At 56.6% G+C, this 13,973-nt stretch overlaps 8 protein-coding genes across 8 annotated transcripts; 2 read left to right on the top strand and 6 right to left on the bottom strand.

The window, feature by feature from the left end:
- Positions 1-19: 19 nt before the first annotated feature.
- On the bottom strand, positions 20-3,073 carry SCHCODRAFT_02687439 (uncharacterized protein). The gene is made up of 8 exons (XM_003036450.2): positions 2,174-3,073; positions 2,012-2,121; positions 1,866-1,957; positions 1,683-1,813; positions 1,557-1,624; positions 1,378-1,508; positions 446-1,323; positions 20-394 (listed from the first exon to the last, which is right to left on the bottom strand). Exons 1-8 carry the CDS (start codon positions 2,714-2,716, stop codon positions 221-223), a joined length of 2,127 nt encoding a protein of 708 aa, XP_003036496.1. The 5' UTR covers positions 2,717-3,073; the 3' UTR covers positions 20-220.
- Positions 3,074-3,119: 46 nt separating this feature from the next.
- SCHCODRAFT_02499411 (HIT-like protein) lies at positions 3,120-3,940 on the top strand (the record flags this gene model as incomplete). Its single annotated transcript, XM_003037804.1, has 4 exons — positions 3,120-3,297; positions 3,454-3,548; positions 3,606-3,621; positions 3,693-3,940. 4 exons carry the CDS (start codon positions 3,120-3,122, stop codon positions 3,938-3,940), a joined length of 537 nt encoding a protein of 178 aa, XP_003037850.1.
- A 1,514-nt stretch (positions 3,941-5,454) lies between these two features.
- SCHCODRAFT_02621563 (uncharacterized protein) lies at positions 5,455-6,199 on the bottom strand (the record flags this gene model as incomplete). Its single annotated transcript, XM_050345063.1, has 3 exons — positions 5,455-5,592; positions 5,641-5,925; positions 6,187-6,199. 3 exons carry the CDS (start codon positions 6,197-6,199, stop codon positions 5,558-5,560), a joined length of 333 nt encoding a protein of 110 aa, XP_050200426.1. The 3' UTR covers positions 5,455-5,557.
- SCHCODRAFT_02621560 (uncharacterized protein) lies at positions 6,199-8,043 on the bottom strand. The gene is made up of 3 exons (XM_003036449.2): positions 7,585-8,043; positions 7,265-7,533; positions 6,199-7,215 (listed from the first exon to the last, which is right to left on the bottom strand). The coding sequence occupies exons 1-3, from the start codon at positions 7,876-7,878 to the stop codon at positions 6,591-6,593; spliced, it is 1,188 nt and encodes a 395-aa protein (XP_003036495.1). The 5' UTR covers positions 7,879-8,043; the 3' UTR covers positions 6,199-6,590.
- Positions 8,044-8,649: 606 nt separating this feature from the next.
- On the bottom strand, positions 8,650-10,030 carry SCHCODRAFT_02621555 (uncharacterized protein). The gene is made up of 4 exons (XM_003036448.2): positions 9,735-10,030; positions 9,403-9,652; positions 9,185-9,355; positions 8,650-9,124 (listed from the first exon to the last, which is right to left on the bottom strand). The coding sequence occupies exons 1-4, from the start codon at positions 9,878-9,880 to the stop codon at positions 8,723-8,725; spliced, it is 969 nt and encodes a 322-aa protein (XP_003036494.1). The 5' UTR covers positions 9,881-10,030; the 3' UTR covers positions 8,650-8,722.
- A 120-nt stretch (positions 10,031-10,150) lies between these two features.
- Positions 10,151-11,262, bottom strand: SCHCODRAFT_01220662 (uncharacterized protein). Its single transcript, XM_050341277.1, has one exon. The coding sequence runs from the start codon at positions 10,828-10,830 to the stop codon at positions 10,246-10,248; it is 585 nt and encodes a 194-aa protein (XP_050200425.1). The 5' UTR covers positions 10,831-11,262; the 3' UTR covers positions 10,151-10,245.
- SCHCODRAFT_02251179 (uncharacterized protein) lies at positions 11,021-12,464 on the bottom strand. Its single transcript, XM_003036447.2, has 6 exons — positions 11,947-12,464; positions 11,788-11,895; positions 11,644-11,739; positions 11,513-11,593; positions 11,293-11,458; positions 11,021-11,236 (listed from the first exon to the last, which is right to left on the bottom strand). Exons 1-6 carry the CDS (start codon positions 12,370-12,372, stop codon positions 11,211-11,213), a joined length of 903 nt encoding a protein of 300 aa, XP_003036493.2. The 5' UTR covers positions 12,373-12,464; the 3' UTR covers positions 11,021-11,210.
- A 72-nt stretch (positions 12,465-12,536) lies between these two features.
- SCHCODRAFT_02621549 (P-loop containing nucleoside triphosphate hydrolase protein) lies at positions 12,537-13,942 on the top strand. The gene is made up of 7 exons (XM_003037803.2): positions 12,537-12,709; positions 12,762-12,888; positions 12,943-13,156; positions 13,222-13,309; positions 13,357-13,571; positions 13,621-13,655; positions 13,715-13,942. Exons 1-7 carry the CDS (start codon positions 12,574-12,576, stop codon positions 13,731-13,733), a joined length of 834 nt encoding a protein of 277 aa, XP_003037849.1. The 5' UTR covers positions 12,537-12,573; the 3' UTR covers positions 13,734-13,942.
- The last annotated feature ends 31 nt before the right edge of the window (positions 13,943-13,973 follow it).

Genomic DNA, 13,973 nt, shown 5'->3' with positions numbered 1-13,973 from the left:
TCCAGCCGCCGATGCACTTAGCTCGCACGACAAATCCGTACATCATTGGTTCTCATGCAGATACGGAAAACAGGTACTCGTCGGGCAAAGGTGAGGCCTATCGCAGAAATTCCAAAGGGACCAAGTAATCGAAGAATACAAACGAGCAATGATACAGTCATCAAAGCGCAGGACGACGTATGACAGCGTCTAGGGTTATACATGCGCTCAGCAGGCCGAGCTACTTCTTCGCGATTTTCCTTTTCTTCGACGGGGACGCGCCCGGCTCTACGTCGGCCTCTACTCTGCTGCGCTTGCCCTTGACCTTCCCGGCTCCGTACTTCTGCTCTTCTATCTTGCACCAGGTAGGGCGGATCGCCGCCGCATCAGCATGACAATCCATGCAATGGTGTAGCTTGGATGGTGCGTGAGCCAGATAGTTCTCGCATGCAGGATTTGAACTCACCAGCTCTCGCCAGTCCATGACCTCCTTGGCAATCTTGACCTGACAGCGTGGCACGGCGCAGTGGAAGCGCACACCAGCCTCATCCACGTCCTCCGCCGTCGCGCGCTTGGAGCTCAAGCCGCACGCACGGACGATCCTGCTCGCACATCGGTAGGCCGCGTGGTAGAAGGAGACATGCTCCCCTTCATAGTTCCAACGCGTCATGCGCAGCCTCCGAAGGAAGACGTCCCCCGCCACATTCGCCACCCTTTCGCCCAGCGCGAGGCGCGAGGCGCCCCACTTCCAGTCGTACTCCTTGTCCGGCGGGGTGCGGCGCACCTTGCGCAGGCAAGCGTGCTTGAGGATGTCCGGGTACGTGCACACCTCTTTGCACCAGTCGCACATGAAGGTCGCCGCCGCGAGGGCCAGGACGTCGGCGAGTTCGAGGCCGTTGTCGGGGACGAGTCGGGCGAGAGCGTCATCGTAGTTCTTCGCTGTCTTCGGCCAGACGCGGTTGAGCACCGATATCACAGCCGTGCAGCGGGACTCCCAGTCCGGGTTTCGAGCGCGAGCAGCTGGCAGGAGCTCTTCAGCTGCGCGGCGGAAGTCCCTGATTGGATCGCCTCCCTTCTTATTGAGTTTTGCGCGAATGTCCCGCAGTTTTGCGTCGACGACCTCCTGGTCCAAGGACAACACGGGAGAGGTGTCAGCGGCCTTGAGGACGTCCCCGCAAATGATGTCCATGAACGGCACCTCAATGCCTGTCTGCTCGGATACTCGCTGGCAGCAATCTTCGAGAAGTAACCAGAGGTTTTCAAGCTTCCCTGTCTGCGCCTGTAGTAGTCTGCAGCGAGCATCATGGACACTCTTGCGGACTGCGGCTTCTATCGTGTCCCATTCTTTGCACGACAGCGTAAGACATTATGACAACGAAGAACAGAAAACAAGCATACCTGCATCAGTCATTTCTTGATCATGGCGGACAACGTATTTCACGTACCAGGGGTGCCCCTGGTACCGTGCCCCTTCGGCGGCTTCCAACCGCGTTTGCTTGTCAAAGACCTCGCGCGACTTGCATTTGATGCTGCCGAAACATTAGTATACACTATACAACACGCGCACAAGGACGCACAAGTCTATGCGTTGAAGTTCAATCCTTGCGTCTTCTCGCTCCTGCCACTCGCGGCACAGCTGGGCGAACTACATGCGGAAGATTAGTATGGCCCGTATCATGAACCTCGATTTCGAGGGAGCTCACCTCATACTTGCGTGCACTCTGAGTGCGCAGCAACACGCTCAACGCTGTTAAATCTCCTCCGCGAGACGATTCGTGCTGCATGAGCTCGTGTATGCGCTGCACTTCGCCGATGGTACAATAATCCTTTTCGTCTGAATGTTTTTATTAGTTGATTGCGTGGGCTCGCTCAGTCTAACAACGTACTTATATCGTTGGGACTGACGGTAGCTATCATTGGGTCGGCCCCTGCCATCCACATATTCCAGTTACTATTGAAGGCCGATCCGGTGCTATACCTGCAGCCTTCGTCAGAGAAGCAGTCAGCAAATCAAATCAGGGATGTAGCTTACTTCGCGAAAAGGCAAAGACCGCAAACGCGCTTGCAGAATGCCCAGAGCCGATATCCCTTGCGGTACTCTGGTACTGCTTCTTCAGGGCGATGGTGTTTTCTGTCGCAATCCTGCGCGCATGCATTTAGCACATGCATCCACGATGGTGAGTGAAGGGCGCACCATGCAATCCGTCCCGTACGTGATCTCGGCCAGTTGGAGCTCGGTCATGATATCCTCTGGACAAGTGGGAAGAGGATTGACATGCGCGGCAAAGACCTCCTTCCAAATCACGCGGTTGCTTGGCTGCCTCAGCACCCGGCGGCACGCCTTGCTGACCTTGGACAGGTGGTAGAGGGACCTTGGGTCGCATTGGCGAGCGATCTCCAGGAATATATCGAGTGGAAGGGATTCGAAGGAGGATGGCGGATCTCTGGGTTGAGCCTGATCGGAAGCCACAAGCGCCGGGCCGCTTGGCTCGTTGCGCGACGCCTGCGCCGTGGCTTCTGCCTGTGTGGGTGAGGAAGGACGTGCGCTCGCTAGCGGCGCGGGAGGCGAAGGGGGTGCAGACGTCCTGGGGATGTTGCAAGCGCCGTCGACCTTCGACTGCTTCGCACGCGGTTTCGAGCGCTTCGCCTGCGCCTTGGGAGCGGCTGGCTTCTGCAGCGGGGCTTTGTTCGAGCTGTCGCGCTGAGCCCGGATACGCGAGGATCTGCGGGGAGGCATTGTCGAGGTGAGTGTCGATGTTTGAGGTGAGTGTTGAAGTTCAAGAGGAGTGGCGTGCGGTTCCGTGGTCTTTGCTCTGCACAGCACTTACAAGGAACAATGGCCTGCCTGTGATCAGGCCGGGCCGGGCGCCGCGAGCATTCATGAGCAGGGCTAGGTCATTGAGTCATCTTGTATGGTCGAGGATTGGCTAATTGCTGAAAGAGCGCCAGGCATCGATAAGAAGTGAGGCGAAGCAGTGGCAACCTCGATTGTGAGCTATCAGGTAACCCGGGGTGTCATACTGCGATCTGCTGCTGAGCAGACGAGTGGGGAGAGTAGACACAGTCCATTTGCGTCTGCTGCGAGTTGAGGGGGAGGTTGGAAGCTGACAGTTTCTTTCATGAAAGGACGATGCAAGTCCATGTCGCCCAACGGGTCCTCCACGCGCATCGCGTCAGGGGAGGTCTTCCCACGGTTCGAGTTCCCGACCATCATCATGAGCCGTTTCTTCTTCTCCTCCATCGAAGTGACCCGCCAGGTCTTCTACAAGTCTGCACAATCATTTGCACTGGTCAATCTGAAACCCATTGTTCCCGGACGTACGTGACTCAACATCCAGTGGACGTAAAGCAGTGAACAGACAGCGTCTCGACAGATGTGCTTGTTGTACCAACTCGAGTCGTTCCGCGTCTCACAGACCTAGATGGTAAGATGCACCGTATTCTCTCTGACGACCTCAATTCTGAAGAAGTAAGACTCCGAGCTTTCCAGCCTCATGAAATCCGTGCAACGCGTCGGCCGCGTTGTCGAACGCGCATTTGGTGCCGACGCGCTCACCATTGCCTGTCAGGTATGTCATCTCTCCCCATTGCAGCTGAAATATACAGACAACTGACACCTATGATAGGACGGCAAAGCAGCAGGTCAGCATCTTTCTTCAACTTTTCCTCATGCCTCTGACTTTCGGCCACGTGCTAACCCCACTGACCTGTAGGCCAAAGTATTCCCCATGTCCACTTCCACATTCTGCCACGCAAACTGACGGGAGACCGCTTCGCCAACAACGACGACATCTATCCTGAACTCGAGAAGTCTGAGGGGGGTTTGCCCAAGGATCTCCAGACCGCCGCCGATCGGTACGAGCCGCTGAAGATGGACGCGGACGACAACCGGAAACCACGCACTATTGAAGAGATGGACAAGGAGGCGCAGTGGTTGAAGACGTTCTTTGAGGAGCAGTGACATTGACGGGAAGCAGCGGCATTGGCGTGAAGCAGTGATGACATTGAGACTAGAGAAGCGTCGGCCCTGCCTCCCGACGACCTTGCTTGCATGTGACACGCACGCTGCGGTGGCCAAAGTTTCTCCTCAAGAAATATCTGCCAACAATCATGGCTAAATCGTGTCTTATAAAAAAGGCTTCATAATACTCTGCCTTCTATTTTCCATTTATTCGGGCTCGCTCGAACTTGCTCTTTGCTTCGAGTCTTGTTACCTCAGCTTCGACCGAACCTTCCGAGTGTTTGTTCTGACCCACTGCTCATCTGTCTTCGTTCCTACTGTCGATGCGTGGAGAGTCTATACGGAGGACTTCTCCGTGCCCTTAGCTATTGGACATGAAGACGCGGATAGTTGTATATGGGTTTCAACAACTCTTTGTGAATACTTCTAAGAAAGGCAACCGTTGTATGTATCAACACGGGCGGACGCTTCGCGCCACCCTTACTTACCTATTACTACATCTACACGACAGCGAGTGTCCTACATGGCGCCGCGTGTCGAGAGATGCAACCATTCTTCACCTCTTACTCTCCTCTGCCTCCTCTTTATCGCGACACGAGGGACGAGCGTGGTTTTGGATTGAGTCGCCGTCTCGCACGTCACTGATGAGACCAGGTGGCGCGGCAGCGTTAATGGGCCCAACACATCTCTACTCATCTGAGAACCACTTAGATCTGCGTCCCGCTCGCAGGATCCTGCGGCATCACGTGGGGCACGTGGGGCACGCCCACAGCCGCCCACATGCGCGCGGACCGGCCGACTGAGCGCTGTAGCAGGCAACAGGTCCTGCCCCAGGACTCAGCAGAAGGGCCTAAAGCAAATACTTGCAGGTCAGAGCGTTATCGAGTGAGAGAGAGGAAGAGGAGGGTGGGCAAACGAAATATCGCTGCAGGAGCCTTGAGCCGATGGAGGCAGAGCGCAGAGGTCAACGCGCTCGCCGCCCGCGTGACCGTCGCCGCGATTCCTTCGGACGCAGCAACGTCGCTCGGCTATTGCCAGGCTACAGCGCCTGCTTCGCTTGACTCGTTGATCAACTCTCTACTGCATGAATTTTTGAGAAATCGCTACCTTGTTCGATGCTTAAAGAGGAAAGAAACAAGAACAACCGTCATATGTTTGGACTTATTTGTGAAATAGGTTCCGCCCAAAGGCACTTGAGTACTAGAGAAGCGTCGGCCCTGCCTCCCGACGACCTTGCTTGCATGTGATACGCACGCTGCGGTGGCCAAAGTTTCTCCTCAAGAAATATCTGCCGACATACATGGCTTAATCCTGTCTTATAAGAAAGGCTTCAGGACGCTCTGCCTTCTCTTTTCCATTTATTCGGGCCCGCTCGAACTTACAGTAAGCTTCGAGTCTCGTTACCTCGGCTTCGACTGAAGTTCTGACCCACTGCTCATTTGCCTTCGTTGCTACTGTGGATGTATGGGAAGTCTATACGGAGCTCCTCCGGGCCCTTAACCATCGGACATGAAGACGCGGGTTGTCGTATGGGTTTCAACTGTTCTTTGTAAATACTGCTCAAGAAGGCAAACTTTGTATGTACAAACACGGGCGGACGCTTCGCGCCACCCTGACTTACCTATTACTACGTGTATACGACAGCGAATGTCCTACATGGCACCGCGTGTTTATAAATTCAACCATTGGTCATCTCTTACTCTCCTCTGCCTCTTCATCGCGACACGCGCTGGGTGAGGCTGAAGGGACGAGCGTGGTCCTGGGTTGAGTCGCCGTCTCGCACGTTACTGGTGAAACTAGGTGGCGCAGCAGCGTCAATGGGCCCAACGCATCTCTTCTCATCAGAGAACCACTTAGATCTGCGTCTCGCTCAAGTCCCGCTCCTAGAGGTGGCATCGCGTGGGTCATGTGGGTAGCACCCACAGTCACCCACAGATTACATGCGTGCGGACTGGCCGACTGAGCACTATAGCAGGCAGCAGGTCCTGCCCTAGGCCTCAGGAGAAAGGCATGATGCAAATACGTGCTAGTTCGAGCGTTAGCGAGTGAGAGAGAGAGGGCATCGGAGAGCGGGCAAACAAAAAACATTTCTGCAGGAGCCTCGAGGCGATGGAGGCAGAGCGCAGAGGCTGACGCGCTCGCCACCCATGTGACCGTCTACGCGATTCCTTTGGACGCGGCGACGTTGCTTGGCTATTGCCAGGCCACAGCGCCTGCTTCGCTTGACTCAATGATCAGCTGTTTACTGCACAGATCCATGATAGAGATCACCACCTTGTTCGGAGACGATGCTTAAAAAGGACAGAAACAAGAACAACCGTCATATGTTTGGACTTATTTGTGAAATAGGTTCCGCCCAAAGGCACCTGAGTAAGACCTTGCAAGCAAGGTAAAGACCTTGCAAGCAAGGTAAAGACCTTGCAAGCAAGGTAACAGACAGACAACAGCTATAGTACGTGCGGGTATCGTGGAGATGTGATAGGTGAGTCCGTGAGCATGATTTCTACCCGGGAGATAAGCGACTGAGAACCAAGATAATAGAAAGGATTAGACGCTCTATGGAGATCTACGATGAGGATGCTGTCTATATCTATGAGTGAGACGAAAAGAGACAAGAGAAGGAGGAGAAAAGACGACAGGAGGTAGGTGATTATGCGACCAAAACTTGGCCGTTGTAGACGATGGAGCAGCGGCGACCGACGAGCTGCTTCCACATCGCCTCGAAGGCGGGCTGGCGCATGATGCCCCTCCACTGGCCGTACAGGTTGATTGTCTTCAACCCGGGCATCGCGTCGCTCGCGATAAAGTCGACGTGGCTCTGCAGGTGCGCCCAGATCTCCGCGGGCTTGCTGAACACCTTGTTCACCGCCGCATGCAGCCCGACCGTCTTCAGGCCCTTGTGGCAGATGCCCTCGACCGACGCGGGCGCGGACGTGTAGAACACATGGTAGTTCAGCTCCTCAAGGTTCGGGCAGCGCCCGAGGCACGGTGTGAGCACGTCGCCGAAGAGGAAGCGCATGTGCCGGCCGCACTCGACGATCTCGAGCTGGTCGCCGAACGCGTCCCAGACGGCGTCGATGTCGAGTCCGAGCGCCGGGGAGTCGAGGACGACGTGCGTGAGCGCGGGCAGGGCCCACCGGCTGCAAATTTGGTGAAGCAGCATGCCGTTGACGCCGTCGAGGCGGAGCGTCTCGAGATGAGGGAGGCAGAGATTGCCCGGGGCGACGCCAGAGAGCGCATCACCAGATTGGCCGACGGAGCCTACTAGGAGGTACCTGATTGGAGGTCAGACAGTGACGAACGTGCTGGAAGCAGAAAACTCACCGAAGGCTGGGCGCGTTATGGAGAACGGAATGTAGCGAGTTGACGCCACCAGTGCGCTCGGCTTCGCCGTGGCCGTACCAATCAAGGCGGCGGAGGGAGGGCCAAGCGACGTCGTCGGCCTCGAACTCGAATTCGAGGGGCTCGGGCGTGTTCACCGGTGGGCGGACGAGGACCTCGAGATTCGGACAGCTCTTCAGGATGTCGACCGACTCGAGAGGCTTCGGCGACTTGGTGACGGTGCTGGTGTAGGGGAGCACGACGCGGCGCACCTAGAAGGCGTCAGTTGGCTGTCTCAACGCGCAAAAATACGTCGCACTTACCCACTTGCCGTAGCTCGGATGCTCCTTGCACTCGCGCTCGAGGAGGTCGTGTAGCGCGTGGGTGCTCTTCGGAGAAATCACGACGTCCCGATAGAGTAGCTCCGTGGTGAGCGCGTGCCATAGACGGCACACAAGGTTGAGCGTGCGCTTCATCGCGAGGCGCTCGAAGTCGTCCATCTCCGCGTGGAAGGGCACGTAGGAGTCGGTGTAGGGATTGCACTCCGCACCCGGCGTGAGCGCCCAGTCGAAGACCTCGAGCCAGAGCTCAGAGGGGAGTACGTCGCTGGTGCACATATCGAAAGGCGTCTAGAGGGAGAAAGGCTGGTGCAGAGGCAGCTACCTGAGTTCAGTATGACTCGACTGTGGCGCGCGATGCCGGCGGGGCGTCTGTTGTCCTGCTATCAGAGACGGGCGCATATATGTATCCCGCCCGCCTCGATGAGGCAACCGGGTCGTATCGGAAGGAGTACTGCTCATAGTTGAGACGATCTGCCGTGCGCCGAGTCCGCTCTCGAGATAGCGCGAGTGCGCGGGCGATCTGCCGCCACCGCCGGGCAGGGTCGAGGCTCCGAAACCTTCGCCCGTAACGGCAACAGGAGGCGGCGCAGCGATAGGGCTGGCCCCGTATAGGCACCCTTGGCCGCTTGGAGACGCCATGCAATCGCCATGTCTCAGGTCGATCTCAGGTCCACCGACGCGCAGAAGGCGCCCATTGCTGTTCTGGGCCGCCACCGCGCGCGTGCCAGGTCTCACATTCAAAAAACGTGGGATTCTGCGTGGCGGCCATTCATCCCCTTTTGTGTACGGTGGATATCGTGCTGCAGATACAGTGTAGCTGGTCGAATTCCACCGAGCGGCGTATGTCTCTCTGGTAAAACCGACTCGCTGCCTCCTCAAAACCGGTATCAGTTCGCGGTCATTCGCCGACTCAATCGCAGCACCCTGACCGGCGAGGCCGGACGCCTTACGGCGAGTAGCGAGGAGACATGCGGCGTACTTACGAGTCCGTCGCACGCGCGCCTCATGGACGCTTCCTAGCCGCTTGAAGCTCGTCAGGCGGTTTGTTGCCACCGCCGGATACCCCCTTTGCACATTCACCTGAGGGAGAAGTCCGCGCCAGACCGCTCGCGCTCCAAGCTCAGTCAGAAATATCCATCAGCAAAAGAGACTCGAATGTAGAATCCCCTTTCCTGCTCATGGTCCCCTCCGCACCTACTCCACCAAGGAGCTCCTCGTCCGAGTCTGGAATGGGCCAGTTGAGGGATTCTGCCTTCCTTTGTGCAACAAAGAGGAACATGGCATCGTCCCCCGCGCCTTCTATCGCACCCACCCTCCGCCATCGCCCGCGCGAATCCTTCGCAAAGACCGGTGCGAAGTTGAACCACAGTCCGAACGCGCTCCAGAACGGGGACTCTTTCACGAGGCTGCGCACTTTGTACGAGATGGCGATGGTGGGCGGAGAAGCGCGGTCTATGAAGGGCGCGGTGGTCACGGACAATAAGGCGCGAAGGAGGGGTGCGAGAAGCTCGGGGAAGTAGACCTTCAATTCGTACGTCAGTCCGTGCAAGTCAGCATAGGAATGGAGGGTGAAAATACGTACCAGGTCGCTGCAGACGACGTGCGTGAGCGCCTTGTAGCTGAGCGAGGAAAAATATCCTCTGCGTAACGCCTCAACGTGTTCAGCGTTTCCCCACGCCAGAGGCCGTACTGCGACGGTGCACGCTGCGCGCTTTATTGTAGAGCCGATGTTCTTCTCTATCAATGGGCAGACCTACACATGTCAGAAACACGCGAATATATGGCGAAGTAACAGCTTACCTCTGGTAAGTCAGTCGCGATAATCAAGTCCTCGGGAGAAGCAAGCTCTGCCATCCTTGCACTCAACAGCCCCGTCCCTGACCCCAGCTCCAGAATGACCTTCGGGGCTCCGCTACCGCTGCCGTCCTCTGTAGCATTGTCATGCATGCCGTTCTCTGCAGTCTGGATGCTGTTCTCTGCAGCAAAAATACCAGGAGGGTCAAGGATGGCTTTGGGGTTCAGATACTCTTCCATGATGTACGATGCTTCCCTTCATATCGTGCGGTCAGCGAGGTCTCGGCCAGGCAACGAGGAGTGAACGATGCAACCCTCACAATGCAGCGAAGACTTACCATACACGACCCGCGATGCCATATCGTTCGATAGCTTCCGCTTGCGCGGACCAGCCGAATGCATCGTCCTCACGCGAATGATGACCAGCCGAGAATGGGTTGCAAGAAGGCGTGATGCGCAGGCCGTCAGGGAAATTTGGCTTCATGACAAGCAAAGTCTCGTCGTTTTGAACAAGAGAAAGCCTGGGCTATGTAGTTTGTCGGAAAAGTAGAAAGAAAACCATACAAGCCTGCGGTCTATTCAAGAAAGATGCAGGCCGCGATCCTGATCATGGGAGTAAGCAAGTTTGTTCAACCGTTACGCGTGACGTAACTTACCATCGATGGTCAGTGGGCATTGTCCTGAAATGGTAGGGCATCCTCGTCAGAAGTGTGAGCAGCAAGGAATACTCATATAGCCCGACTACGTTAGCTTAGCCCTGATAGATATATATGCTGCAGAGGTACGGCTGCGGCAAGACTTGAGGTAGGAAAACAAAATGCTCACCAAGTATGCACATCCAAGAACCCTTCAACTCAGCGCGATAACAAGTGTATATGTACAGAGATTGTGTGTATGTATAGATAGATAGGGTGTACATCTCCAGGAGGCCACCACATACACGGTAGCACGACAGCAATAACGATAAGGAATGCGAGTCAGACATGCCACACTTATACTGCCCAGCGATAGCCGTTCGTGAACATGCCACACGAACTGTCTAGTCCCTCGAGTATCCGCCCTTATACCGTGGCCTATTCGAAGACCCGCCGCTCCCACCTGCCGCAGGCTGGCCGTACCCGCGACCACTCGGAGGTCCTCGCGAGCTAGAGGGCCCGTTGCGAGAGCTCGGAGCCCCATTGCTGCGCGAGCTCGGGGGTGGATTTCGGGAGCTCGAGGGCGGATTCCGAGAACTGGAAGGCAGCTTGCTGTACTTCGACTGTCGCGCGTCTCCATACCGCGAATCGCCATACGCCTGGCGCGAGTCCTCGTACGCCTGCATCTCATAGTCGTCGCGACGATGACTGCTGCCCGCCTTCCCCCGCGCCCGGCGCGCTTTCCGCCTGCCGCCTCCATCCTCTTCGTCGCTGCTTCCCCCGCGGTGCGGCGGGCCATCGTATGCCATGCGCGAGGGCTGGGGCAAGTCCACGTCCCGGTCGCGTTGCTTCGACATGCCCTTGATGCGCAGGTCGGACGCCTTGATGTGGATATCGGGCAGACGCTGAGGCGGAGGCTGCTTGCTCGAACTCGCCTTCCCGCGCGACTCCTGGCGCGAAAACCAGTCGTCCTCGTCCGCCTGATCGTACTGCCGTCGAGAATAGTCGCGCTGAGCTGCAATCGACTTCTTTTTCGCGGCTTTTCCGACAGAATACTCGCGGGTGTCGGCGTACGCGGAGCGGTTCGCTGGACGTGCTACCTTGGGTTTGTCGATTTGCGTGTCGCCGAAGGGACCGGATAACACGTTCTCGTCGCCGAAGGCGGACGGTTCGGTGGTCTTACTCTTGCGGTTTAGGTCGCAAGACTACAGATCACAGTCAGTGAATGAAGGCATCGCAGAGGAAAGGGGACATACGTCACCCCAATGTCCAGCTTCCCCGCAGTGGTAGCAGAATTCGTCGCGAGCGATGTATGCTTCGCCACCTTGACCAAGTGCGTTGTTTTCCAGCGATGCGCGCATCTTCAGAGTCTCGTCTCTCTCGGACGCCTTCTTGTAGGTATATATTCGCCACATTCTTGGGCATTCCTACGCATGTTCAGCGACTGGACATCAACTGCAGTTGAAAGAGTCAAAACGGACCTGAGTTATGTGTAGTCTGGATTTACAGCGATCGCAAGTTCCGCCAAACTTCGGCTTGATGGTGTACTTGTTGGGACAGTCCTTTGACGCAAATGAATGAGGGCGTTGAACACGGATGCGGGTATGCGTACGGAAGCCAGGTGACCGTGAAGACCGCATGAGTAGCATGATTTGGTGACAGGGCAGCCTGCAGTGGAGTGTTCGTTTCGTGCGCCACAAGTCAGACACTATATGAATTATCAGCATCGAGCCCAGGAGAAGGGAATAGCACGCACTATCTTGACAGTACAGCTCCTTGTGTCGTGATCCCCTTCTGCGCCACAATGCTTGCACACGATCTTACGCTTCTCTGTCTCTTCCTGGGCGAAGTATCGTAGCATGCCCTGGTCGGAATGAGTCTATGCGATACTATGCCATGCCGGAGGCCTGCTTACCCGCGTATTATCGTCCGCGAATGAGATGTACTCGACCTCAAAGTCGCTAGTTTCCTGTGGCGTGGGTGGTCGCAGGATCTCTACCCCCTCATCCATGACGATCACATGTTCGGGAAGTAGCAAAGACGACTTCTTCTCATCCTCGGCAGTAGCAGGTGCAGTGAACGCCAAATTGCTGGGAAGCTCCGCAGGTTGACTATCCATAACAAACTTGTCCGCGTCGATCTCCTCGGTCTTGCTCTTGGCGGACTTGTTGCGCTTGCGCGTCTTCGTCTTCTTCCGAGCTCGCCGTTTGGTAGAGTTCTCGTCGGGGGGACCCTCTGCTCCGCTAAGCGCCCGCTCATCGTCCGCGTCTGCATCGTTCTCGCCATCGTCGTCTTCGAGGGTGAGATCAATAACTTCCGCCGGCTTGTCCTTTGATGACATTGCGGGGCGAGACGAAGGGGAGGGGGTGTATGGAGCGAAGAGGGAGGCCGCCTTCACGGTGGTTGGCGGTCCGAGATGAGAACAAAGATTACTTTCCCACGGCTTTGAGGTCACACCTCATACGGTCACGGTCGCGCGTGCTTGATTCTGCTTGATTTCCCTCCCGACCTGCTCTTATCGTTCGTCCCCGCGTCCTCGACAATGGCAGGCCCCGAAGAGACCATCACCGTCCAGAACCTCAACTTCTCGCATCGCAGTGCATTGGCACCGTCGTTGATTGACATTACCCTCCACATTCCGAAGGGATCGCGGACGGTCCTGGTCGGCGCGAATGGAGGTGGGCATTCGCGTGTATAATACGCGATCTCCCGTAATAGAAATCCCCTCAGCTGGGAAGTCGACCCTCCTGCAGGTCTTGGCAGGGAAGCGGATGGTCAAGGACACCGCAATCATCGTGAAGGGTCAGGACGTCTTCCGCAAGACGCCTGAGGGGATCGCGTACCTTGGGACGGAGTGGTGCGTCCCACGAAGTCATTAATTCTTGACGCCGCCTCACCTTCATTTTTACAGGGCTATGAACCCAGTCGTCCGACGCGACATCGTGGTGTCCAACTTCCTCGACTCTGTAGGCGGCTATCGCTACAAGGAGCGACGCGATCGGCTCCTCGACATCCTGGATATTGATATGGATTGGCACATGCACGAGATCTCCGATGGCGAGCGCCGACGCGTGCAGCTCTGCTTCGGTCTCATGGTTCCGTGGGATGTCCTCCTGCTGGACGAGGTGCGTCTATCGTGGTGCATCAGGTCGCCGAAGGTTGGGACTGATGCAGAGACTGCGCGCCGCAGGTCACCGTCGATCTCGATGTCATGGTGCGCGACGACCTATTGAACTTTCTAGTTCAGGATAGCGAGGAGCGCGGGGCGACCATCATATGTGGGTACAACAGTTCGGTATGTCACCCCGTGCTAACACGCTTCTAGACGCGACACACATCTTCGATGGTTTGAACAAGTTCCCCACCCACGTCGCGCATATGCGCCTGGGTGAATTCGTGCGCCCTCCGACCCCATGGTCGCCTTCGACGGAACCCGAGTCCTTGTACACCGTAGCCCTCAAATGGCTGCGGGAGGATCGCGCGTTCCGCCTCGAGCTTGAGAAGCAGGGCAAGAAACCGCGCGGTGCTCGTCGCGACGAGGTGGGATCTCCCCCCGCCGCTCTGTGAATGCGCTGACATTTCGCGTCAGACCGTCCCCTCCGACTCGGAGACGTTCTACCGCAAGTGGGTGGTTTCTAACGTCCCTCTTCCCGCTGCGCAGTCGCTGAGCATGTTTCTTACAGGTATGACTACAGCCACTAGACCTCCACCGCATCAGTACCCCATTGATTCAACTCTGAGCCCGATTCAACACTCGCATATGATACTGTACCTCTAGCTCAACCTGCACGCATCTGGATCCCGAAGCCGTTCCTCACGGACTTTTTGTAGCACTAGTTCAACCTCGTACATGACCTCAATAGACATATACACGTCGATACAAATCGTTTGACCGCTGGAGTATCCGAGCCGTTACCAGCTCGGAGTGCTGGGCTGCTACCT

Source organism: Schizophyllum commune (assembly GCF_000143185.2).
Source record: "Schizophyllum commune H4-8 unplaced genomic scaffold SCHCOscaffold_5, whole genome shotgun sequence".
NCBI classification, from domain to species: Eukaryota; Fungi; Basidiomycota; class Agaricomycetes; order Agaricales; family Schizophyllaceae; genus Schizophyllum; species Schizophyllum commune.
This window is presented reverse-complemented; position numbering and strand designations above follow the sequence as displayed.

Coding starts and splice junctions, on each gene's coding strand:
- SCHCODRAFT_02687439 (XM_003036450.2), bottom strand. CDS start 2,716: ATGCCTCCCCGCAGATCCTCGCGTATCCGGGCTCAGCGCGACAGCTCG. Junction 1,814..1,865: donor CGTCAGTCCCAACGATATAA/GTACGTTGTTAG, acceptor AAAAACATTCAG/ACGAAAAGGATTATTGTACC. Junction 395..445: donor TCATGGACTGGCGAGAGCTG/GTGAGTTCAAAT, acceptor GCACCATCCAAG/CTACACCATTGCATGGATTG.
- SCHCODRAFT_02621560 (XM_003036449.2), bottom strand. CDS start 7,878: ATGTGCACCAGCGACGTACTCCCCTCTGAGCTCTGGCTCGAGGTCTTC. Junction 7,534..7,584: donor ATCCGAGCTACGGCAAGTGG/GTAAGTGCGACG, acceptor GACGCCTTCTAG/GTGCGCCGCGTCGTGCTCCC. Junction 7,216..7,264: donor CATAACGCGCCCAGCCTTCG/GTGAGTTTTCTG, acceptor ACCTCCAATCAG/GTACCTCCTAGTAGGCTCCG.
- SCHCODRAFT_02621555 (XM_003036448.2), bottom strand. CDS start 9,880: ATGAAGCCAAATTTCCCTGACGGCCTGCGCATCACGCCTTCTTGCAAC. Junction 9,653..9,734: donor GGCATCGCGGGTCGTGTATG/GTAAGTCTTCGC, acceptor CACGATATGAAG/GGAAGCATCGTACATCATGG. Junction 9,125..9,184: donor ACGTCGTCTGCAGCGACCTG/GTACGTATTTTC, acceptor TACGAATTGAAG/GTCTACTTCCCCGAGCTTCT.
- SCHCODRAFT_01220662 (XM_050341277.1), bottom strand. CDS start 10,830: ATGGCCCGCCGCACCGCGGGGGAAGCAGCGACGAAGAGGATGGAGGCG.
- SCHCODRAFT_02251179 (XM_003036447.2), bottom strand. CDS start 12,372: ATGTCATCAAAGGACAAGCCGGCGGAAGTTATTGATCTCACCCTCGAA. Junction 11,896..11,946: donor TCGCGGACGATAATACGCGG/GTAAGCAGGCCT, acceptor CATTCCGACCAG/GGCATGCTACGATACTTCGC. Junction 11,237..11,292: donor CGGGGAAGCTGGACATTGGG/GTGACGTATGTC, acceptor TGTGATCTGTAG/TCTTGCGACCTAAACCGCAA.
- SCHCODRAFT_02621549 (XM_003037803.2), top strand. CDS start 12,574: ATGGCAGGCCCCGAAGAGACCATCACCGTCCAGAACCTCAACTTCTCG. Junction 12,710..12,761: donor CCTGGTCGGCGCGAATGGAG/GTGGGCATTCGC, acceptor AAATCCCCTCAG/CTGGGAAGTCGACCCTCCTG. Junction 13,310..13,356: donor GCGCGGGGCGACCATCATAT/GTGGGTACAACA, acceptor ACACGCTTCTAG/ACGCGACACACATCTTCGAT.